Raw genomic sequence first — 26,000 nt, 5'->3', positions numbered from 1 at the left:
TAGCCGGGCGTGGTGGCGGGCACCTGTAGTCCCAGCTACTCGGGAGGTGGAGGCAGGAGAATGGCAGGAACCCGGGAGGCGGAGCTTGCAGTGAGCTGAGATCTGGCCACTGCACTCCAGCCCGGGCGACAGAGCGAGACTCCGTCTCAAAAAAAGAAAATATCTCATTCAGAAAGAGGATTAAAAAGCTAAGTGTTTAGACATTTTGACAATATCCTTTTTTCAATTTAGTTATTAGAGTTCATCAATCTAAATCTTAACTCATATATTCTTCAGCTTAACTATCTGAAAATAAATCCAGACATCTGAAGTTTCATGAAGACAAACTCTCGGGTAGGCCTGTCCAGCCTGTGGGGCACTACATACCATTGCACTGTCCTGTGGAGGTGAAGCGGTAGCCGGGCTTACAGTCACAGCGGTAGCTGCCTGCAGTGTTGATGCATTCGGCGTTGCGCTGGCACACTGGGCCGTTCTGACACTCGTCAATATCTACGAGCAGAAGATAACTGAATTTGAAGGAGAACAGAATCTGGTGTCCAGTCAATAAAGCCTCTCACATGAAAACAAATTTATATCTTATTTTGATCTGTTCTATTGAAAAGACAACATAGATGTGTACAGCAGCTTTATTTATTGCCAGAAGTTGGAAGCAACCAAGATGTCCTTCAATAGGTGAATGAATAAATAAACTGGGGTACATTCAGACAACAGAATGTTATTTAGCACTAAAAAGAAATGAGCTATCAAGCCATGAAAAGACATGGAAGAAAATTAAATATGGCCAGGTGTGGTGGCTCACACCTGTAATCCCAGCACTTCTGGGGGGCAAAGGCGGGTGGATCAAACTGAGGTCAGCAGTTTAAGACCAGCCTGACCAACATGGTGAAAACCTGTCTCTACTAAAAATACAAAATTAGCTGGGCATGGTGGTGTGTGCCTGTAATCCTAGCTACTTGAGAAGCTGAGGCAGGAGAACCGCTTGAGCCTGGGAGGTGGAGGTTGCAGTGAGCCAAGATCATGCCATTGCACTCCAGCCTGGACAATAAGAGCAAAACTCCGTGTCAAAAAAAAAAAAAAAAAGAAAATTACATGTATATTACTAAGTGAATCAGAAGCCAATCTGGAAAGGTGACATAATGTATGATTCCAACCACACAACATTCTGGAAAAGGCAAAACTCTGGAGACAGTTAAAAAAAATCAGTGGTTGCCAGGGGTTAGGAGAGACCAGGGGATACATAGGCAAAGCACAGATAATTTTTAGGGCAGTGAAATTATTCTAAAAATAGCTATGGAATGGTAGATACATGTCATTATAATTTTTTCCAAACTCATAGAATGTACAACACCAAGAGCGAACTCAAATGTAAATCATCAGAGGGGACTCTGGGCGATAATGATGTCACTGGAGATTCAATGGTAACAAATGCACCACTCTGATGGGGGATGCTGATGATAGGGGAGGCTGTGCATGTGGAGGGGTAGGGAATACATGATAAATCTTTGTACCTTCTTCTCAATATTGCTGTGGACCTAAAACTGCCCTAGAAAATAAAGTCTATTAAAAAAAAAAAAAGAGAGAGAGAAAGGAAGACTGAAAGCCCATTATCCAAACTTTCCCACTTCAGTAATATTTATAAATGCAAGAGCTTGATTTATGACCACATATGGACTCTAATGATGCTCACGTCTAAAAAAAGTCATGAAACTTGGCTGCTATGGCCAGCACTTGACATGGGTATAGATTAATATCCTAGGAAGCTTTGTATTTACTCAAAGATCTGGATTTTATGATTCAATAAGGTTGCTATTGTCTGAAAGGCTGCAAGAGCAGAACGTCTCAAATCTTAAAGACCACATGAATCACTTAGGATCTTGCTAAAAGGCAGATTCTGACTTGGCATGTCTGGGGAATGGCCTGAGAGTCTAAATTTCTAATAAGTTCCCAGCTGATGCAGGTGCTCCTGGGTCTGTAGAGAGTGCTTTGAGGTACAGGGCTGTAGAGACACCTGCTCAAATTACTGCCACAAGGCAGTTAAATCAAGAAAACCTAACATGGGAATCATCATAAAACTATTGAAAACAAACCAACTCTCATTAAAACAGAAAAGATTTTGGATAATGGATATTGTGTGTTCCAGAGCTTTGACTTTGCTTAGGAGGTTGTCTACTTAAAAAACAAAACAAAACAAAACAAAAAACAGATACCTAATATAATTCAAATTCGTGGCATCACAAAAGTTATTACATGTCCATGGTATATCATGGGGCAAAATACGTTTCCCTCTTCCCTGCTCCAGTGGAACAATCTAATTCAGACTAAGTCCAGTAAAGGGGATGGACTATAACAGGTGAGGGTTGGCTCTTAGTACCAGTTCTGGGCTTTTACACAGAATTTGGCTCGACCAAAGAAGTTCTTACAAGGGGGTGGCAGATATATCAGCCGATGCCTCTTGGGCGTGGTTCTGTGGTGGAAAACCCTCAGGACTGTCAGTTAGTCAGCAGGGGTTCCTGTCTAAGGCGGGTGGATTGTGCCTCTCTGGGCAACAGACCAGAAGTAGGACTGTGCCTGCCTTGGGTTACAAGGGACCCAGCACCGCCTCACTCACCAAGTCTGCCCTGCTCTGAATTCAGGATGTATAGAAACACGGGGGAAAGACTGTGCCATTGGAGAAACTGAGTAGTGTCTATGATGTGGCATCTGACAATGTGGCTACTTGGCGAGAGCAGAGGCATGGAAGCTCCCTAAATCACCTCTGCAATCCATTCCAATTTCAGCGTTGCTGAGGCATGTGTGCACTCAACCTCATTTTCATATTCTAAGAGCTAAGAGTATGCTGGGAAGCAGCTGACCCTGGATTAAACATTCACCCTGAAGATGAATATTCTGTGAAACAGCAATCAGAAGTTGGAGTACTTAGTTATCTCAATATCCACAGAATGCTACCCTGACAGCAAAATGCCTTGCATTGGTACAGCTGCATGTGTTTAATCTCATGCATGCAGCAAGGTCTAAGTTGCCTTGGTGGTCATGGGTGGTCTTGTCTATGGGTTCTGGCCAAGGGCTGCTGCCTCAGCAAGTGTAAGTGGTTAAAAGGTACCTGGGTACAGTAATCATCAAAGCGATCTCTGAGGGGAAGGGTAGGGAGGAAAACGCCACAGGCAGGTGGCAGGCAGGCTGAGCATGTTTGAGAGGGGGGGAAAGTGCGGCTGTGAGGGAGGCGGCCAACTCTAGCACTGTAAGATCATCTGCTGTGGGTTCCCTCTCCCACATCTATGCTTCCTCTCTAGGTACCTGATCCTTGATGGCTTCCCAAAGACCAGGGACTCAGGCCAAGGTCTGAATTGGCTATCTTCTTAGGAAGGCTCGGAATGGCTATCACCCCATTCCCACTAACTCACACAGCAGGCAGAGTAAGGGACATGTGCCCACTTGGCCACAGTAACTGAAAGCCTGGTGAGAGGAACTTAACAAGTATGTGGTTAGGACTATAACTTTACTTGTGGTATATAAGTTGTCTTCAGTTTAGACAAAAAAGTTTTTTTTTAACATTACAGTGTTGACATATGTGCTATAATACGTGCTCTAAGGGGTAATAACCCTTTCTAACATGAATAAAAACTCTGCTAGAGGCCCAAAGTTTAAGTATTAAATAGAAAATTATTCCAACTATCCTGGGCACATGGTATATTTAATAACCAGTAATGTCCCTTTTACTAAAATGTAACAGAACTATCTTTCCCAGATGGAAAAAATATGAAGTGTTATAAGGAATGCTCCGAATCACAGTACATATACATGGCAACAGGAGGCAATTTGAAAATGAAAAAAGTACATGCGCATGCCAACATTCTTCATATAAAATCAAATTTGCTGTTCTTGCCATTTGGAATTCTCTCATGCATTTAGAATATTTGCATTAACCTTGTTTTCACTTGGGAGTAGCAAAGTCTGTCTGGAAGAGAAGTGATTTTGAGAGTCAACTAGGATGACTGTCCACTCGTTGATTTTCAAGCAATGTGAAACAAAAGCAATCTATGTAACACACCCAGGAACTCAAAGCTTTTTCATATCAGCTGGGAAGTCTAATATTAATACACTGTGTGTTGGGGGAAGGGGGCTGGGAATGCGCCTCCTGGTTTTTCCACTGAAGTTAGTGAATTTTTTTTTTTTGCAGGAAATTTCATGTTGTTCCACACCATACCCTTTACTATTTCTAGAGCTTAATGCATTTCTGAAATTTCAATGTTGTGAAATTCGCCAGTGTGTATCATTAAGTACCTTATCAGTTAGCTCTTTTCTGGATATGATCAAGTCACGATGCCACTTACCTTCACAAACCAACAACTTGTCATTATAGAAGAATCCCACTGGACATTCACATCGGAAGCTGCCAACCATGTTGATGCACACTCCATTTTCACAGACCCCTGGGATCTCCCGGCACTCATCAATATCTAGAGACAGAATAGTCATTCGTGAGTGACAGGACAGCACATGATCCCTGTGCAGGGTAAGACAAGATGGAAAGTTCTTGTGTGTGTGTGTGTGTGTGTGTGTGTTTGTGTGTGTGTGTGCATGTGTTGGGGTGATGGTGATGGCAATAGGGGACATCAATGAATAGCAAATTGAGGTAACTAAACCACTTTCCAGACATATGAGTCTAACTGGATTTAAAATATATCTTTTGGGTTTTGCTTCAGAATGTCAATTTTGTACAGGTAGAAGGCATCCTTGTATCCTCTGGGCACTGTGGATATACCAGACGAGTAAAATAGAAGGGATGGTCAAGGGTAAACAGTCTCTCCACACAAGTGTGCCTGTATTTAGGGAAAAGGGAGAGGTGAGCTGGTAAAGAACTGCAGAGGAGCATATGGTCATATGGAACTCTGACTTTTCAAATTCCAGTTCAACTCCCCGTTCCTATTTCATGTGGCTTTAGAAAGGAGGGAAGTCAGGTGTGGGGATGTCAGCTAGGCCAGGGCTGACAATGAAGACGAGGTCAGCACTGAGGAAGAACTGTTGCAGTAGACTGTGTGCTTCCTAAGGCTGGGAGTTGGGCTTGGTTCTCCATCACTGTGTTACAGTTCCTTAGCACTCTACATGACAGGTAGTAAGTGCTCAATTCAAATTTGTTCAGTTAAGAGCAAGTGTCTGGCAGTGCGTTGGTGAGCACTAAAACAAGACCAAGAGTGCGAACATGGCCAGGACCCAGGCTGCTAAGGCAGGGCTGGCCAGCTATGGAGAGAGACTTTGGGCACCTCACCAGCCTGGTAGCGTCCCCAGCCTGGGGTGGTCCCATCTCTGTCTTACCCACTCTGAACTCCTGACCACTGAAGTGCCCTCTAGGATAAGAGTAGTAATAGTAATAACAATGGTAATAGTATTAATAGTAACAGCATCTCATTTGCTGCATGCCTGGTACATTTCTCAAGCATTCAACCTGTATTTATTGGCTGAATTATCACAGCTTACCCTATGAGATGGTCTCAGTACTATGACTATTCTAACTAAGAGATGATGCCAGTGAGGCCAAGCCAGAGTATATAATCTGCCCAAGACCAAGCAGCCTTGGTCTGCTTGGCAGACCAAGACCAATGAGAGGCAGAGTCAGGATTTGACACTGGGACTCAGTTAACAGGCCACCCTGCCTCCTTTTTCATATAAGAAGATCGTATTAGGGTGATTTCCTACATCACCCTAATACAATCTTCACAGAACTGTCATCAACACTTTTGTTATCCTGGAGGGCCCTTCCACCAGCCCCTTGGCTGGGTCTGATGAAACACCCCAGCTGGGAGGTATGCAAAGCCTTGGTCTACAATCCAAAGTCTTCCAATTCCCTAGTTTGTGTGACTGTTGTTGAGATACTTTGTTTACTTATTATAGTCAGGAGTCTTTGCAAAGTACATGCTTTGCTAGCATACTTTATGAGAAGATGATCATGGACTGAAGTGGAGCCTACAAGAGCTGCTGTAATTTTAGAAGAACCATACTCTATGACCCATCTGTTTTAAAGGAGAAATTTGATGTCACAGATTTATTTTAGACCCTTTTTAAAAAAAGGGCTTGATTTTGTGTGAAGGCAAAATTGACCTATTTAATGAAAAGAAACAGCTTAGACTCTCAAAGGGTTCATTGCTATTTTGAATATAGGCAATTATGTCTTTAGATCTTTCACACCTTTGTCATTCATGTCATAAAAAAGCCATGTAAAGTTACATCACAACTGTGTATCATAAGTAAACAAAAAACAAATTCAGATGCCATTCATTCAGTGTGGGTTAGAACATGAAACATCATATTCACATTCATTTGTTTTAAATATAAGTGATGTATTATTATCGAGTTTAACAATAACTGGCTAAGTCTAATTTCCAGCCATTGTTAGGTGTAAAATAGCAAAAGGATATACTAAAAATTATATTTTCTTTTCCTGTCAGGATTTTATTTGAACTTCAACTTAGAGAAGTTTATATTTTAAGACAAGATTAATAAACATGCTATAGTTTTAACCCTATATGAATGGACTCCACATATCAACAATCGTAAGATCTTCCAAAAGGAGAGTATAAAGCTTAAATAAAACAAAGCTTTTTAGTCATCTAAATATTTTGTCATGGTGGAATTTGGTAACAATAAGCATACAGCTAAATATCAGATGTCCAGTTTTCAAGAGCTAGAAGCAAACTAAGCCACGAGTCAGGACTGTGTTCTGGTCCCTGCTCTGTTATTAATTAGCTGGGTGGCCTTGGGTGAGTCCCTTCTCCTCTTTGGGCCTCTGTCTCCTCAAATATGAAGCAAGGCTTTTGGACTAGATGAAGTTTGAAGCCTTTCCAGCTCTCCTAGTGGACAACGCTAATGTTGTTTCTAGTCTTTGCTTACTGCCAACCTTGGAGGGCAGCCTTGCTGGGGTACACGCCTGGTCGGTCCGTGGAGAACCATTACCATTACAGACCACTTATCTTGTGATCACAGATTCTAGGGAGATTAAAAGATCTGTTTTGGGAAGGGGAAAAACAAAGCAGCTGGGGCCAGGTGTTCCATGCCAATGTCATTTAGCAGTTTTTCTTTCCAAACCATGAAGTTTCTTTGGACGTGGACGAGACTGTGGAGCCATATGGATTTGGCACTAAGGGAGCCAGGCTGATTGCTGGACCAGACTCTTGTTTTCTTAAACAAGGTCACTGGAAAGGCTGATGTGGACTTTAGTTTACTTATTATGAATAAGGTGGAATAAAGCAAGTGGTGATGTTTGCTACTAGACACAACTGTGCAGACTTAAGAGGGCATCTAAGGATGCATATAAATCACACCAGGGAAAAACTCAGAGAATGCAATAGCTTTCCATCTACTTTTATGTTATTTGGTTTTAAACCACAAGGGCATTGCCTGCACTGGCTGAGTGCTGTGCAATACTTCTGAATCTTGCACAAGCATCTCTACCAATGTTGCGTTCTCTGCTTCATTTACCAGGTAGGGCCTCAGACTGAAAAGATTTTTATTTCACTTCTGAAATTCTCAAAGCAGGTGACCTGAGGAGATTCCATGTAAGATAAAATCGATCCACGAGAGAACTTTATGTAAACAATCTACATGTAAGGATTGGTGTGAAAAGTCACTTAACCTGGTCTTAGTCAGAAGGAAGGATTGGGAATTATAGTCAAATCAAATGTCCACTGGTCCTACTCCCAGAATCTCTCCCCGTGCTGATGCCTAAGGTTGGTTTAACTATGCTTGATTGTCATGTTGGGAAACGTTTTCCAATCCCCTTAATCATGAACAACAAATGCTGTTGCCAATTAGGTGGAGCTGCACAGGGTGTTTGCACCGTTTGTTTCAAACTAAGAATCAGTGTTTCAATAAAGTGAAAGGCATTGTTTAACGTTTTTTTTTCTTCCAAGAAAAAAATGGGAACTGAGAAAATAATGGTGTACTCCTCTTGCTAACACAAAGGCAAAAAACAGAAAGTCCTGACAATGCCGTCATGACTCACCAACGGGTAAACCGGTGTAAATGTCGATGACAAAGCCTGGCCTTTGACTTCCACAGAGTGTAGCAAACTCATCTGCAATGATTAAACAAAAGTGGGATGGGAGGAAAGGAGTCAGCAAAGAGCAATAATTAGACTGAAAAAAATCACTTTGTAAGCATTCTTGAAAGGTATTTGTCTGTAGTTTGAAGAATTTAAAATAAAAAGTAAACCTGAAAATTCCTGCAGATATAATCTTGCCTGTAAGACAAATATTGAAAAAAAAAAAAAAGATCTCATGTTGACGTAATAATGAAGGAGAAGTAGAGATCCCCAGATCACATGCCACTCATTCACATGAGTTTGCCTATAGGAGTTTGGATTTTGATATGGGTGTTGCTCAGCTCTGAACTCAGGGACTGGTAAGAGTGCCTCTCTCTACTCTGCATTAAGAGATTTAGGGTTTGAGGAACACATACAAAAGCCATTTTCTCAGTAGATTATAGGAGACCATAGCAAATCTAGCCACGTTCTTGACATCACATTGATTAATGACTAATTTGGGTCAATCAACCAACCTTCACCATTTTTTTTTCAGTTTTTGGAGCTGGATTTCATTTGGTACAGCTCTGTCATATTCGCTCCCTCTCCCTCTCCCTCTCTCCTTTTCTGTCTTTCTCTCACTTGAATTAGTCAAATTTAACAGATAATAAAGGATGAACTAAATTCTATCGGCAGTCCCTTCTAACTATGAGATTTTGTAATTCCAGATCATGACTGTAACTGGTAAGGTATGGTACCAATATAAGCTTCAGATGACCATTGCCTTATTGGTCACACTCAGTGAAAATTAGTATAAGATTTCTGGAAGTATTTTAATCAAAATATAGCATGCTATTCTCCTTGTGTTTTGTTTCCTTAATCTATGAGTGTTCACTTCCAACACTGTAATGCCAGCTGACACTGGTCATCCAAAGAAATTACAGGGACTCTTAAAATATGTGCAGATTTCACAGTTAACAAAAAGCCATGACCGAATTTGGTGAATATCCAACATCAAGAAGAAATCTTGCATTTTACACAAGAGTACGTAGATATTAAAAACTCAGGCAACCATTTCTAAAAGTAAATGTTAGTCTATATTAAGGGTTTCCAAAGTGGTCTCCAGAGGAATATGCAATAATCCATTAGGATAAAAAAGAAAATACTAGGACTTCTATCCTTGGAAAAATCTAATCTTTAAAAAAATTAATTTTGTGCACACTTTATATTAGAACAGCTCAGAAAAATAATAAATGCATTTTTCAATATAACTGAAAACAAATACATATACACATACATAGACCTATACACGTAGACTTTTACATATAAATGCACACCAGGTGTGTATAAGCTCCAGATTTTTACCAACAGGTAAGTATCATCTAAAGTTGTAAAGACCATTGCTCAAGATCAAGGGTCAGCAAACTTTTTAATAAAAGGACACAGAGTAAAGTATCTTAGGCTTTGTAGGCTGTACAGTCAGTCAAAACTATTTAATGCTGCCATGAAAGCAGCAGTAGACAATACAGAAATAAATTAGTGTGCTCTAATAAAGTTTTATTTATGGGCAACAAAATCTGAAGTTCATGTAACTTTCATATTATGAAATACTATTCTCCTGATTTTTTCCAACCATTTAAAATGTAGACATCCCTCTTAGCTTGCAGGCCATTCAAAAGTAGATGGTGGGATGGATTTGGTCCATTGGGTGTATTTTGCCAAGCCCTGGTCTAGAAACATTTTGCAGGGTAGAGGTAAATCAGAATTCTAAGTGGTGGTTATTATATTCTTTCTGGAGTAAACAATGGATGGAATAATGCATTTTACTAAAAAAGAATTTTCTGCTGCATGCAATGTCAGGTAGTGCCAAACAACAGATTTAATATTTTATATATCACTGTGGAAAATGGGGTAGGATTCCCTTTATAGAATACCCTAATCAATTCCTTGCATGATAATTTCAATTAACCCAAATTATAATCTTGGCAAATGATGTCATCATCATATACATAATGCATAGTGTATACCATATGATATAAGAACAGTATACTAATGTCTTCATTTCCTCAAAGGATGCAATTTAGCCCCCTTCCCTTTTTTGAAGACAAATAACATTATTTAGTTTCTTTCTCTATGAGAATATAAGAAGAAATTTATCTTGGATCTCAATATCAAGAAAAGTTGCACTTTCCTTTCATTTTGAGTTTTCTTTATGGTCATTGAGAATTTGTACTTGATTATGTCTCCCTTTTCATAGGACCTGCTAGAAAGTTTGGAGCTAAAGTTATTGCTTATTTCAGGCAAGTGTGAGGAATTCCCAGCTTGGATTTTGTGTATTAGTCCTGCTCCTGGCTCTACCTTTCTTACTCTTGTTTGTCATTTGCCTTATGCTTATTTCTTGTTTAACATTTACATTTTTGTAGGCTGCCTTTAATCATTTTTGGAATGAGTTTAGCTTTAAACAAGTAGAAAGACAAGGAATTATGTTTCCTTTAATGTCACATTGATTTGTCTAATGTTTCCAGTCTTTTAGTTACATGAAGAATTCAGTAACAATGAGAACATTGTTTATAGTTTATATTTTTGTGATATGCTGAGTTTACAAGTCTGGTTATGTGTTAGGGTATACATTAGAAAACACATTCTGTGACTCAATGTTCAGCTGGAATGACCAGCATCAATTGTGAATTTAAATCATGAGCCATTTTTTTTCCCCTGTAAAGATAAACCATGCACACTTTGCTTCCTTCACTAAGACTGATTTTCCCAACAATTCATGGGTAATTTTTCAACCTATATTTTTGCTAATGGAGAAACTAAAACTCACCTGTACTTGGGATGGGACACTGTTCACAGGGCTTATTCCAGGCCCGGCCAATGTTGTAGGAACAGCAGCACATCTTCTTGGTCATGTTGAATAACAGTTCTCCATCACAGGTCTGGTTGTCAGCATAGTAGTTTCTGTAGCACAAACTTCTTCTCATATCTAGAAGGGAGGTAAAAAAAAGGATTGGAGGGCTAGTGATGCCATGTGGGAAATCACGACAAATTTCTAAGTGGATACTCAACAAGCAAGTTTCATTTGAGTTGTATTGTAGCTTGACTTTGATAAGGGCACAAAAACTTACTCTTACACAACATTCTAGCTACCTATGCTGCTACAAGAAAAAGGACTTTCAGAAGTATATTCCCTGATATTTCATGCCACAGAACTAAGTCATTATGTAGCTGTAGCATTAATAAACTTCAAATGACTCTTTGCCCAGTCTCCTAGTAATAATTCTCTACTACCATTTGGCAGTAAGTTTCTCATTTTCGACTCATGATGTTTTAATACTGTAGGTCAGTGCTGTAAATATAATTGTACAAAGATACACCCAAAAGTCAAACAAAAGAAGTACTATTAACTGTTGTTTGGGATTTTCCAACATTACATTTTAGAGAAAACTCCCAACCACCCACCCGTGGTGGTGAAAAAATGTCAAGTTATGATTTACAGGGGAAGAGGCTCCTAACAAGACAGTGAAGGGATGCCAGCACTCAGTCTGATGAGTAACACCTCCCTAAGGTGATGAACTTGTGAGCTCTCTTCCTCTTTGTCGATGAGAACTAAACATGCATTACTGAGAAAAGCCTGGACTTACCCATGCAATTATTTCCCCCATTCACTTGCATGTAGTCTGGAGGACAGATACAGGTGTAGTTGCCAACGGTGTTGTAACATGTCCCTGGACCACAGATTCCAGGAGTCTCACATTCATTCACATCTATAATCCAAAGAGAAAGTGGTATGTGAATATGAAAACTTCACATTTTGGAATGGCCTGATACTTAATGTCAATATGAATGTTGACATAATAAAGGAGAAAATCTATAGGGTATTTTCAAATAAGATAACAAAAATAGGTATTTCATTCATCTGTGTCCTCTCTCTGTGCAAATGTGTGCCTTTTGAGGAAAGAAGGTTTTAGAAAAGGAGACTCCGTCTCAAAAAAAAAAAAAAAAAAACAAAAAAAAAAGGAACTCTTGGCTGGACATAGTGGCTCATGCCTGTAATCCCAGCATTTCGGGAGGCCAAGGTGGGTGGATCACTTGAGGTCAGGAGTTCCAGACCAGCCTGGCCAACATGGTGAAACCTCATCTCTACTAAAAATACAAAAATTAGCCAGGAGTGGTGGTGCACACCTGTAATCCCAGTTACTCTACTCGGGAGGCTGAGGCAGGAGAACTGCTTGAACCCTAGATGCAGAGGTTGCAGTAAGCCAAGATCATGCCATTGCACTCCAGCCTGGGCAACAGAGCAAGACTCTGTCTCAAAACGAACAACAACTAAACAAAACAAAACAAAAACAAAAAACAAAAGGAACTCTTGCCTTCTGACATGAGACATATCAAATATTATAATGAATCTCCTAATAAGTGAACCTATAACATCCTCAAAGGTAGGCAGAGATAGAAATATGGAGAAATTAAAATATCAAATATCCTTTAGGAAGACAAGCACACTTCTTACATTCACAAAATCTATGATAGGGTATATAGTATCCTGAAGTCATTAACAGCTGGCTTCATGAATCTGCATTGGTAAGGCAGCATGGAGCATATTTCACATCCTCTCCCCACTTCCAAACGAAGGAGTTGATTCTAATCTTTGTTAACTCCATGGGTCTTAGATACTATGACCCATCATCACACACTATGATGTTCAACTAATACTCAATGAGGTTGCCATTTGTCTGGGTGACCTAGTAAGACATTTAAAGAGCCAGGGGGATATTTCTTATGCAGAGCACAAGGAGGTCTTTTTCCTAAACAGTTGTGTGATTCCTCCATGTAGATGAAAACCATGGCTCATGGCTGAAGTGCTCTGAAACCTAGAAGTGGTTAATATTCTCCAACTTTCCAGTAACACAGAATGAACAAGGGCCACCACTCATAGCATAAAGCCAAAGGGCCGCCTTCTAGGAGAAGCTTATTTGAATACATGAGCACCAATGACACGTGGTGAAGGATTAAAAGAAGAGGGTCCAGAACTCCCCCAAATAGAGAAGTAGCACTGAGATGGGACCTGTGCCACTCTCGTAAAACATGGCTTTTCTGAAGAGCACGGAAAACTCTTTTGTAAGCATAAATGAGACTATGGTCCAGCAGAATAAGATACTGTTTTTCTCAGGAAAAGAGGGAGATTTAGAACTTACCAGAAATGACATCATCTGAGTAACATTAGTCCAAATTGCTACATGTGTGACATATTTACCTGGCTATGCTCATGTTTAGACCATTGTGCTACACTGCTAAATTCTATTTTCCTGGTAACCATATTCTGGTTTTGCAGGTCAGTTCTTGATATCTGTAAGACCTTATCATCCTACAAGGACCATTTACCATCACACACTCGTGTATCTTCATTCAGGTAGTAGCCGGTTGGACAGCGGCACTGGAAACTCCCAAAGGTGTTGATACATTTTCCTCCTTGGCACAGCCCTGGTAGCTCCTGGCACTCATCAATATCTATCAAAATCAAAACAAAGGCATTCCTTTAGCATTGTAAATAAACCCAAGGAAATACAAGTTGTGCACTTTAAGACAAAGGAAACACAATTACCTTCCAATATAACGGTGATAGGATTTGGTCGGAAACCTTCCCCTCCAGGACAAAGAATTTTGTACTCGGCTATTGAAACAAAAATTCAAATTGAGTTGTTTTGAATCTAAAGTTTTTAGAAATGGTATCTTCAAGAGAAATACTGACTAATCCCAATGAAAATGTCCATTTTCAGGAATCTTTAGTTGTTACTCTGCACGTCTGAAGTAAGGTAACACCTTTGTGTACACTTCCCATTTTCCAGTGGTTTTTATTATGTGTCCCCAAGGCAAGGCCACTGTCCTCAGTCCTTGGACTCTAACCACTCCCTGGTCTTATATGCGTGTGGACTATTTATCCGGTACCTTCATCCCTTGTTTCTTTTTACAGATTTTCTTTCCCTTTTTATTTTCTGAAAAACTTCATCTTCATTTTTATGTTCTGTTCGGCCTTACTTTCTGGGAATTACAGCTTCCCTTAATAACCTTAATTGGCTTGTTTCCAAAACCCTTTCCAAATAGAGCCTTGGGAAAAGCTGTTCTCTGTTGATTCCCATCCCAATTCTCTCCTTAATGACTAGAGACCTTTCTTGTGCCTCCGTTTCTACGGGTAGCAATATTGATTCTCCTGGTTTCCAAAAACAACTTTCTACAGTGTCCTTGGGTTTCCCCCATTCATTCTCTCATCCAAGTATTTTTACCCAGAACCATTTATTTCAGTGCCATGCACCAGCACGGTGACATGTACAGGCCATGTGAATAAGAATGTCTGTAACCTGCTGCATCATCCCAGTGAGGATCTATAAGATCAGTTCTTTCATAATGTCATGGTCTGTCCAGATCTGCTAATCCCTGTCCTGGCTTCCTGAAATTATATGTACACAGGCCTATATGTATATATTCCAGTTCTAACTCTGGTCCAGATCTGGTGTGGCATGGATATCTATTGTTTTGCTACTCATTATTAATCTACAAGGCTGACTCCCCCAATTAAGTATCTTAGTTTGCCCCCTTCGACACCAATGAAATGAACAGTTCTTCTCTTTCACTTGTTCTCCTCTTTCTGCAATCATTCACACTTTTTGAGTTTCTTCTTTCATGTCACAACCTTCTTGAAAGCTCAATGAAAAAAAGTACAAAGCCCCACCCTCTCTCAAGCAGAACTGACCTCTGTTTCCGAAGAGAAGAGAGAAGGAGGAGACAGCTGAGCACTCACCCCTGTGCTGGGTGCTCTGCATGAGTGATTTCATTTAATCCTATGAGGTATTTTATGAACGCTAAGGAACTTGCCTGAGGTTACACGGGTGACAAGTAGTGGAGTCCTAATTCACACTAGGTGTGCTCTTTGTACCAACACAGCACTGTGTCTGCTCTTTCTTCTCTTTCTGAGGCCTATTTTGAATTATAGCGCTTATGTTTAGCTCATAATTTGCCGACTGTGCTGTATTCTCCTGAAGGGCAGAATCCAGTCTAATTCATCTTTGCACATCCAGAGTACACACTCTAGGTACCCAACAAATATTTTTAGAAGAATTGAATAAATGACCCTTCAGCAAAAAAAGAATCCATACCTATCCCAATATATGCTATAAGCAGTAGCCACTGACTTTTGCCAAAGAAGCTACATCTAATTCTGAATCATAATACAAGACCCACTTGGAAAAATGAAAACCCTTTAATATTTTTAGGAGACGTAGTTTGTATGTCCTTACAATCACATGCTAAAGCTTTCTTTCAAGCCACACCATGAGAAAGGAATAATCTTCCATTTCGTAGTTGCTTCTAATTGCTTCTCTTCAAACCCAGCGACACTGAGTCTGGCCTAGAGCTTTCAAAACTAGTCAACAGATGAGAGGAGGAGAGATAATCAATGTGTCCCTGGAAGGTAAGCAACATGGTGTAAGTAACCGAGTCTGGAAAATCTTTAAAATAATGCTTTGTGTTTTTCACTTACACAGAAGTGAGATGTTACCTGCCCTACCTGATCTTTTGGTGGGAGCCAACCAGGAATATTTTCTGACTCTCTAACTGGGAACAAGGTCCCCTCTACAGGGCTGAGAGGACTTATCTTTCTTCTATGATCTAAGAGTAGAAAAGGTTTATCTTCTGATCTAGAAAGGAGAACCGGCTGGGGTTGAAATGATAATAAATAGGAGGCCGTCCACTTACACGTGTTCACAGCAGGGCACATCTCACAAGGAGTACCCCAGGCTTTCCCCAGAGAACAGCAGCAGGAAGCTTTGGAAACACCAACTCCAATTTCATTGCTGCAGGCTGTATCTCCATTGTCTCCTCGAGGTCGAATATCCAAATAGCAGTTTCCAGAGCGGGTATCTATTTACCGCATACAAACACAACAGCGTCAGGCAGAATCGTTCTACTGGGGTTGAAAATTCAAACCCATTTCAGGAACTGTTCAAAAACCATAATTTACTTTTACTGAGAAACTAAACAGTGCCCATGAACATTATACACTACCGAGAATCTTCCCGATGGAAAAGATATCTGAACATAAAGCAGAGACAGGAAACGTTTAAATTTCTGTATCATTCATTTTGCAAACTTTGAGAATGGAATGTTTGGTGCTGTTTTCAAAATAATACACGGTATGCTTGCTTCTCTGAAAAGTTTTTAAGGTCTTACCAACACAGCCAACTCGAGTTGGGTTCAGTTCGAAATCAGGTGGGCAGTCACAGGTATAGCTGCCTGGAGTGTTGATACAGTTCCCACTGATGCACGTGGTTGGATCCAGGCATTCGTTCACATCTAAAACCGAACAGCAAGCAGTGGAGTTAGCACCTGAGCCAGGGCAGGCGGACATCGCCGTCAAAGAACAGGGCCCAGTCTAGAGCTCCAAACAAGAATTTTAAAGCTACTAGTTACAACTGCGTCTAGAAATGCAGTCTTCCACTTCAGAAATAAAACCCCTCAGGAAGGAAATATGGTATAGTCTTTCGTTGTCTTCCCCCGGAACACATCTACCATTCAAATTTGTCATCAGGATAAAATATAACTTTGGAACCAGGAAAAATATTCCAGTCAAGGTAACTGAAGGCAAAACACTGCTGTGATCTGGGTCAAACAAACATTCAGACGCCGTTTTTAAGAAAATATATTGAGTATATGTGGCTTGTTATTTCATCAAATGAGAGCAAGATGTCCCAGGAAACCCTCAGAAGGGCAACTCTTGCTGCTTCCCCTGATACACACGTGAAGCTTAGCGTGTTCCCTGAGGTTGGCAAGGAGTCTCTCTCCCATCACCCATGCTGAGTTGAGTATTTCCCTTTCAGTTTCTATTCCAAAAATATGTATAGAATTCCAGATATTTAGGACATGGGTTTTGGCAAATTCCACTCTGTACAATTCCTTTTGTCTGTTTTGAACACTCGTGAAATACTCAAGAATAGAAGAACGGCTTCTGTGAGGAGGGAATGGAGAAGAGGGACGACACCTTCGCCTTGATCCTCCCCTTGGATCTGGCAACCCTCCTGTGGGTTGTGCTGCAGAAGATTTTTTTGTTCAAATTGCATGTGAATTTGGATGGACAGGGCCAGAGTAACATAAATGAGATTAGACAGAATGATGTTGATAGTGATCTGGGGCACACAGGAGAGGGTACAGGCCATGGAGAGGGGACTTCCTGAGGCATGCAAGAGACCCAGCCTGGTCTCATCACAGTTTTAAGGAAAACCAAGGGAAGAATGTGTGGCTGGAGAGGAATACACCATCCAGAGCATTTGCAGGGTGGTAGTGGTGGTCATGATCTGGAGAGCCCCTGAGTCATGGTTTGTTTAGGTGGTTGAAAAGATCAGATTTTTCCTGAAATTTGAACTCATACAGAACATAAGTTGTTTCTTCAGTACCCTCGAACAGAGGGGTGAATTAAGAAGGGGAAATGCAAATGGCTTTCAAAGTCTTAATGCCAAAGAGAACCGAGTGGCAGTCTGCTGGGTGTCTACAGTTTTTCAAAGCTTTTTATAATGTTCCCTGAGAGTCCCTGGCTCAACAAGAAAATGATTTATACACTAGAGATAGGTGGCTGAGCTCTGTGACCAGGTACTCCGGTGACCACGCGCAGGGCAGGGGTAGGAAGGAGTAGGGTGGGTATTGCAACAACAAAGTACAAGGAGAAAACCCATGATCCTAGGGCATGGCCTCCAAAAGGAAACTCTCCGACAATGTACCCAAGTAGAAAAGGAAATGGCTGGGAAGCTACACAGCTGGAGAACCCCTAGAACATTCCTCTGTAGCCACAAACTCAATTTCAAGGCTACGAACTCTGCTCCTTCAATTGTCTTCGACTCTTCCCTCTGGATCCTCACCTCCAATCAGTTCCAGTTCCACCTCCAATCACCTCTCAGTCAGGTGTGAGAAAATGTATCTGTGATTCTTATTACTTCCCCCTAGATTTTCTTGTCCTCTGTGATGGCCCTTGTGTAGCCCCAGGGAGGCTCTACTAGCTGGGTCCCCCGGGACACCAGGGAGCCAATTTTGATGCGAGCAGAGGTCTTACCTGTGCAGTTCCCACCGCTTCTGTCCAGTTCGTAGCCTATCTCACACTCACAGCGGAACAGGCCTGGGAGGTTGTGGCAAGTTCCAAAGACACAGATGTTTGGAAGGGAGCACTCATCAATATCTTGGGGGAGGGAGAAAAAAAAGCAAAGCAGTTAATTTATATTTTTCTAAAAACATCTGCCAAATATAATTAGGCAACTAATGTAAATATTAAGAAAATGCAGACTACCTAACACAAATCTGGGCACTTCTCCTATAGACTTTTAGATGATTTGTCATACACAGGGACGTCTTGTAGGTGACAGGTTACTTTTCCTCAGTCCCTATTACATGCCAAGCAGCAGGGTGAGCATTTTACAGATACGTATCTCATTTGTAGTTTTCCCCGTAGGTCCACATCAGTTCCGTAAAGTAAGAGCCAAGCAAGCCACCTTACACTAGATTTGTGTGTGCTTTTTTTTAATCTATCTATCTAGTCACTGTTTTTGTTGTGAATCAAAATTTCACAAGCTACAATGTCTTTTGGGGAACTGTCATAATTAGTTGCATAATCTCCAGTGTCCCTAGTCCTATGGCATGTGTTTGCCTTTGTTGATGAAGATTGAAAAACCGCACATGCTTCTTCCAGGCCTCTGTCTCTGCCTCCTGTTAACATTCTTCATGTGCAGTTGACACATAGTCACATTTTCAGCCTTGAGACTAGCTTTAAATAGCCATGACCACTCCGCCAGCCATGATTTATATTAAGAACAAACAAACAAACAAAATCGGCCCTTATAGCAATAAGAGAAGCACAACTTTCACTGTGACTATTTATGTTACCAGAGGTGGCACAGTACCTGTTTTCCTTGGATACTTGGAGTAACAAAAGTAAACAAGGCATTAGGCACATGATCAAGAGCATAATCTGGTTTCTTGACTCCAAGGAGTTTTATATCAAATTCTGCACATTTAATATAAACTGTATAAAGAACACCCAATGGTTCCATAACAAAGAAAAGTATTTACATAAAAATACATGAGGGAATGAGTATGCATGTCATAGCTAATGACTGATTTTGAGTTCATGTCTTGTTAACAAGGAACAACTATTAACTAATACATTAATCAGGTCTTGTTTAAACTCCTACTGACAATCGTTATCATTTGTTTATTTCTACTGAAATCTTCTTTTCAATGAAGGAGAATGTGCTTAAATTTGACAAATGTGGGTAAACGGAAGAATCTTGTGTTTCCTAATGGCATCCAGCCTTAGCTAACAGGTTCCCAGGACTCTTCCTGTCTGACTAATACTTATCAGAATGACCAGAGCCTAAAGCTGAGAGATACCATGCCATATGGCAGTATCCCAAGGGTCCCCTATTGAACAGATTTGCAAACCGGTCCCATGTTCACATATGTTAGATATTTAGAGCAAATGTGAGACATACCATTCTAGGTATGGACGAGACTATTTGCTCTGCTTTTATTTCTAGAAACCAAATACAGTGGAGATTAAAACCTGTGTTTCCATATTTAGTGATAATCCCATAACGGGACATTATCAGGGAACTTGCACTTTGAGCTCTTTTCCCCCTCAGTAGGGATAAATGGGTTGTGTCCCCCTCAGTAGGGATAAATGGGTTGTGTCCCCCTCAGTAGGGATAAATGGGTTGCATCTCCCTCGGTAGGGATAAATGGGTTGCACCTCCCTCGGTAGGGATAAATGGGTTGCGTCCCCCTCAGTAGGGATAAATGGGTTGTGTCCCCCTCAGTAGGGATAAATGGGTTGCGTCTCCCTCGGTAGGGATAAATGGGTTGCGTCCCCCTCAGTAGGGATAAATGGGTTGCACCTCCCTCGGTAGGGATAAATGGGTTGCACCTCCCTCGGTAGGGATAAATGGGTTGCACCTCCCTCGGTAGGGATAAATGGGTTGCACCTCCCTCGGTAGGGATAAATGGGTTGCACCTCCCTCGGTAGGGATAAATGGGTTGCACCTCCCTCTGTAGGGATAATGGGTTGCACCTCCCTCGGTAGGGATAAATGGGTTGCACCTCCCTCTGTAGGGATAAATGGGTTGCACCTCCCTCGGTAGGGATAAATGGGTTGCACCTCCCTCGGTAGGGATAAATGGGTTGCACCTCCCTCGGTAGGGATAAATGGGTTGCACCTCCCTCGGTAGGGATAAATGGGTTGCACCTCCCTCGGTAGGGATAAATGGGTTGCATCTCCCTCGGTAGGGATAAATGGGTTGCATCTCCCTCGGTAGGGATAAATGGGTTGCACTGAGTTAACCACACCTGGTTACCCTCACTGACCAATGGGTATACCCTTGCAGACCATGCGGCCAAGGCTGGATGTACAGCTTGTGGCCAGTCAGCTGAGGTTTTCTATGCACCAAGAGAAATGGTCAGCTGGAAACCTAACCCCTCTACAGACTGAACTGACCAGCTTAGACATGAAGCTAAAACATACCTCAGTTAAAAAAAAAAAAAAACCCATCAGGAATGTTTAAATAACCTAATCTCATCAAGCCCGACAAGGCTCCCAGCGGCTTCCCCATCAGTTACCTTCACAGGCTTTCCCATCAGCACTGGGCACGAAGCCCATGTCACATTCACAGCGGTATCCTCCTGGGGCATTGAGGCACTGGCCATTGCCACAGAGATTCAGATTCTCAGAGCACTCATCAAGGTCTACAGCCAGAAAGAAACACACGTTACTCTTCCTCGCTTAGGGGCTTTCGAATTCCTCAGGTCTAACAACTTTCCAGTGCAGCAATGTTTTGGCATAACATCAATGTGACACATTTAAAGTCATTTATTTCTCTCTTTGGAAGGCTAATCTTGAATATGCAATTTACATGGGGCTGATTCAGAATCCTGAATGATGATTTACCCTGAATGAGGTAAAATGAATAAGCCGAAGGAATCATGCAAACCAAGGCCTGTTCAAGAAGGGTCATCTGCATGGAGGGCACACCCATGACGGGAAATGACACATCATGTTTGTGCCTATTTCTCAAGTTTCAGGCTTAGCTTAGATGGGCACCAAAAGTGCAAAAGAATGGCAACCACAGGGGAGAAGAAAAATTTCATCTGTTTAATCTCTACCTAGTTTTCTTGATAATCACAGGCATTTAAATATCAAACACATAAACCACACATGTCTAATACATGGAATTTGAATATGTTCTCAAAATGATGGGAGGTTTTTGATGACAAAACATCAATAAGTTAGGCAAAAATGATTCCCTCTGAGATAAAACTTTCAGTGAATAAAAAAAAAATTCCAGGTAAATCACTTAATGGGCCTTAGCCTCTATTGTGCTTAAATGACTTTTTATGAACAAAGTGCTCAGGATAAATTAATGTTTTAAATTATAGGAACAGCTATGCGACCTAATGGCCAATGGATCTTACTATTTTATTTAACTCCAGAGCTCTGATATAAAAAGTGCTGTCTGTAAATACACGCACATGTAAGTATACGTATAATTTATGTAATGACAAGTCTAATCATGTATGTTTAAATGTGTATAGCAGTTTATGTTAATTCAATGACTATTAATTAGAGCCAAAAAGAAAATTTCATTAATACATTATTGCAAAACCAGAAGTGAATGAATTCCATAGCAGGTTTGAAATTTTTACTCATACCAATATGGAATGTTGATGATGATGATGATGATGATGGCGTGTTGGAGAAAAATATATACTGTTCTTCTAATCTAGAACATCTAATCCCTTCTCCTTACATAGCTTCCTACAGCAAGCTTATCCTTGTGTGGTTACAGAAAGGAAGTCGTTGATGAGAAATAGGCAAAAAACATAAAGGCCAGGCATATAAAAAGAAGTATGATTTGTTTAAATTAAGGACATCATTATATACAGCTATATAATGATATATATGCCAATTGTAAATATTATAAGGCCTAGCTGACTTGAGGTGGAGAATGGTATGACTTTTTTGGTATCATTTTGTGTTAGAGCACAGATCACTGTAAATGATGTGATAATGGCATCTAAACATCTATCTATCTATCTATCTATTTATCTATCTATCCATCCATCCATCCATCCATCCATCCCTCCATCTATGTATCTATCGAGAAGCTTTTGAGGTCTCCCTAATTGACCTGGTTCCAATTTTTTTTTTTTTCCCCCACAGAGCTCTAGTGTCAAATGATGAATCTTTTCTATTAAGTGGCCTAGTCTTCAAAAAAGAATTGCTAGCCTGCGAAATGTGGAATGCCTTGCTTCTCTGACTAGGGTTGACCCGTTTGTTTCTAGTGTGAACATACCTGTACAAGTGAAGCCATCGCCTGTGTACCCTTCCTTGCACAGACAGCGGTAAGATCCCATGGTATTCTTGCAGTCTGCATGCTGGCTGCACATATGGGTTCCATTGGAACATTCGTCCAGATCTTATGGAAAAAGGTTATATCATTATTAACAGAAAGTGTGGCATTTAAAACCAATAATACACAAATTAAAATAACTTTACAGAATTAATATTTTCATATGTGTCATCTACGCAGTCCTTGATAAGCAATCTCTGTTACTTTCCTACTCACCAGTGCACTTAATGCCATCTCCAATCCACCCAGGACTGCAGCTACATTTGAAGCTTCCTGCTGTGTTGGTACATACAGCGTGTCTGCCACAGTTGTGTGCTCCAATTTCACATTCATTGATGTCTGGAAAAATGAGCAGCGATTTAGAAAAAGGCTCAGCACAAACGTCTTTTGGTTTTTAAAATAAGTAATATTCAAAAGTTGACTTGCCTTCAAACTTCCCATGGTATAGTATAGATTGGTTTTGCATCCATATACAAACTCTACATATATTAAACAGCTTTAAATTTCAAATTATAAAGATATAAGAATATGATTGTACTAGCTACTATTAACTCTATTTTCCATATTTTAATGTAAGTTTCCAGTCACTGCAAAGTGACCTTTTACAGCTGAAGACCATAAAAAATGAGTTGCTTAATTTTCTATGGTTTTAATACTCCTTGTCATATATTTTCTATTGCTAATATTTTTAGTAAGTCAACTATGGAGTAATGATGCACATTCTTTTCATATCTTGCAGAGACAAAAAATACAAACCTGTTGGCATGTTAGAAAATTTTTGCATTATATTCTATATATAAAATATATTTTATTCTTAAATTTAAAAGTTATTTATTTATTTATTTTTTTTTTGAGACGGAGTCTTGCTCTGTCGCCTGGGCTGGAGTGCAGTGGCCAGATCTCAGCTCACTGCAAGCTCCGCCTCCCGGGTTTTACGCCATTCTCCTGCCTCAGCCTCCGGAGTAGCTGGGACTACAGGCGCCCGCCACCTCGCCCGGCTAGGGTTTTTTTTGTATTTTTAGTAGTGACGGGGTTTCACCGTGTTAGCCAGGAAGGTCTCGATCTCCTGACCTCGTGATCCGCCCATCTCGGCCTCCCAAAGTGCTGGGATTACAGGCTTGAGCCACCACGCCCGGCTGAAAGTTATTTAATTATGCTTTATTTCTATAAAAGCTTTACTTTAGGTATTGCTAATTTAAGCATTTGCAGAAAATGTTCCTTAAGGCAGTATATAAGCCGTCTTTCCCTAGCTTTTTAGAGTCCTAGCACATTGGAGAGCCTAGCTTTCTTGTATATTTCATGTAAAACTCAAGTTAATCCAATGGGGATTTTGTCAGAATATAAGGAGTACCAGATTAGGGTGACATTACTAAGAATCCAAATTTTCCAAAATGCTCTATTCTTCAAAATTCCATTGTCAACTTTAGCCAAGATAGACTCTCTAATATAAATATGTTATAGAAAAGAATATAAAGTTTTTTTTTTTTTTTTTTGAGACGGATTCTTGCTCTGTTGCCCAGGCTGGAGTACAGTGGCCGGATCTCAGCTCACTGCAAGCTCCGCCTCCCGGGTTCACGCCATTCTCCTGCCTCAGCCTCTGGAGTAGCTGGGACTACAGGCACCGCCACCTCGCCCTGCTAGTTTTTTGTATTTTTTAGTAGAGATGGGGTTTCACCATGTTAGCCAGGATGGTCTCGATCTCCTGACCTCGGGATCCACCCGTCTCGGCCTCCCAAAGTGCTGGGATTACAGGCTTGAGCCGCCGCGCCTGGCCTAAGAATATAAAGTATTAAGTGAAAATTTCCTGAAATGAGCCTATTCTATAATGGGTTATAATGGGTTATTCTATAATGAATGCTAATTTGGTTGATTTAATTATTCCACATTTTATGCATGTATCAAAACCTTGCACTTTACCCTTGTATACTTGTTAACATAAATGTATAGTTGTTAATTAACAATAAAAATAATAAAACATTAAAAATTGAACCTAGGACTTCCAGGTAGCTGAAGAAAATGACAGCTGTCTAGCTACCTGTTTTTCCACGTTTTCTCCAAAAGCAATACACAACAAGAATAGGGAAATAAATCTCCACAAAAAACATACACTGAGCGTAATTTAAAGACAGAATGCTGATACTTCAAACTAGCACTGAGAAAAGAGAAAAATCATCAAATCTACACTATCTATACAATTTTTTTTTTTTTTTTTTTTTTTTGAGGCGGAGTCTCGCTCTGTCACCCAGACTGGAGTGCAGTGGCCAGATCTCAGCTCACTGCAAGCTCCGCCTCCCGGGTTTACGCCATTCTCCTGCCTCAGCCTCCCAAGTAGCTGGGACTACAGGCGCCCGCCACCTCGCCCGGCTAGTTTTTGTATTTTTAGTAGAGACGGGGTTTCACCGTGTTAGCCAGGATGGTCTCGACCTCGTGATCCGCCCGTCTCGGCCTCCCAAAGTGCTGGGATTACAGGCTTGAGCCACCGCACCCGGCCTATCTATACAATTTCTAATGTTCTTGCCCCACTCTTGCCTTTCCTTTAAACTTTGTGGTGAGCAAAGACAGATTGAAAAAAACCTGCTAGGGATACAGAAGAGAGAAGCTAGCAAAAGGACATGTAATGGACCTAAAATCACCTGTAATAATAAAGCATCCTAGCCTTCATGTACAACTTTGTCATTAACTAAGAACAAAAACTCATAAATATGGTACTCTATATGGAAACCAATATCTAACACAAATCTTAGGTCAAGAAGAACAATTTTGCCATACAAAACACTGAAAGAATTTCCAGTGAACACTTGAATAGTGGCGTGAAAAAGAAACTGGGCAAGTAATTCATGTTTGCCGTTTTGTTTACTTATGAAGCCCAATTAAATGATTTGAAAGTATTTGCAAACATGCTATTTGCCAAGTGTTCCATCTGAAGCTCTGAAATGGTCCTGGGATCTTTGGCTTCTTTGTAACTTCTACAGCAAACACAAAATGAAATAAGAACAGATTGCTCCTATAAAAGAAGTTTATAATATCACTAATGATCATAAAAATGAAGCAGCATGCCTGGAAGAATGTTCTTTCAATCATGACACATTGCATAGGTGGATTTTAGTGTAATTTTGGCAGCTACACGGACCTATCAGGTTATTACTGCAGGTCAAGGGAGGCACGTAGCTTTAGACGGTGACTGGAAGCTTTAACCAGCTAAATAATTAAGCATGGTACATTCCAAGGAAATGAGGAGGAAGGCCAATTCAGGGACAACAGTGCTAAGTAGGCACAGGAATTCAAGAACGTATGTCTTCCCATACCTGACCTAACAGACCCTGCAGAACTAGCACAGATGCTCCCAAGCAGGACTGTCGAAACTTCTTTCTGCCACAGGTAATCGCTCCCCTCAGAGGTAATGCAACAAATTACCATTTTTGTGGAGTCCTGCCTAAATGTCTCTCCCATATTTGTCATGATCTCTGACAAATCATCTTGTGTGGACACAAAAAGCTTCAACTATATAAGCATCAAAGCCTCCAGATGTTATAGAATCAAGGAGTTTT

At 40.7% G+C, this 26,000-nt stretch overlaps 1 protein-coding gene across 2 annotated transcripts in view; it reads right to left on the bottom strand.

Moving 5' to 3' along the window:
* The window catches only part of FBN1 (fibrillin 1), a 249,205-nt gene that overhangs the window by 44,898 nt on the left and 178,307 nt on the right, over nt 1–26,000 (bottom strand). The window contains exons 33-45 of one of the 2 annotated variants that reach the window (XM_033190198.1): nt 22,669–22,791; nt 22,396–22,518; nt 20,663–20,788; nt 18,111–18,233; nt 16,241–16,363; nt 15,767–15,931; nt 13,620–13,688; nt 13,400–13,525; nt 11,659–11,781; nt 10,842–11,000; nt 7,997–8,068; nt 4,332–4,457; nt 367–489 (exon numbers count right to left, since the gene is read on the bottom strand). In XM_033190198.1, the coding sequence (XP_033046089.1) occupies nt 367–489; nt 4,332–4,457; nt 7,997–8,068; nt 10,842–11,000; nt 11,659–11,781; nt 13,400–13,525; nt 13,620–13,688; nt 15,767–15,931; nt 16,241–16,363; nt 18,111–18,233; nt 20,663–20,788; nt 22,396–22,518; nt 22,669–22,791 (1,581 nt within the window). The remainder of the gene's footprint in view (nt 1–366; nt 490–4,331; nt 4,458–7,996; nt 8,069–10,841; nt 11,001–11,658; nt 11,782–13,399; nt 13,526–13,619; nt 13,689–15,766; nt 15,932–16,240; nt 16,364–18,110; nt 18,234–20,662; nt 20,789–22,395; nt 22,519–22,668; nt 22,792–26,000) is intronic. The other variant, XM_033190199.1, reaches the window with a different exon arrangement.

Source organism: Trachypithecus francoisi, unplaced genomic scaffold (genome assembly GCF_009764315.1).
Source record: "Trachypithecus francoisi isolate TF-2019V2 unplaced genomic scaffold, Tfra_2.0 Lachesis_group3, whole genome shotgun sequence".
Lineage (NCBI taxonomy): Eukaryota > Metazoa > Chordata > Mammalia > Primates > Cercopithecidae > Trachypithecus > Trachypithecus francoisi.
Note: the sequence above shows the minus strand (reverse complement) of the source record. Positions and strands in the feature narration are given on the sequence as shown.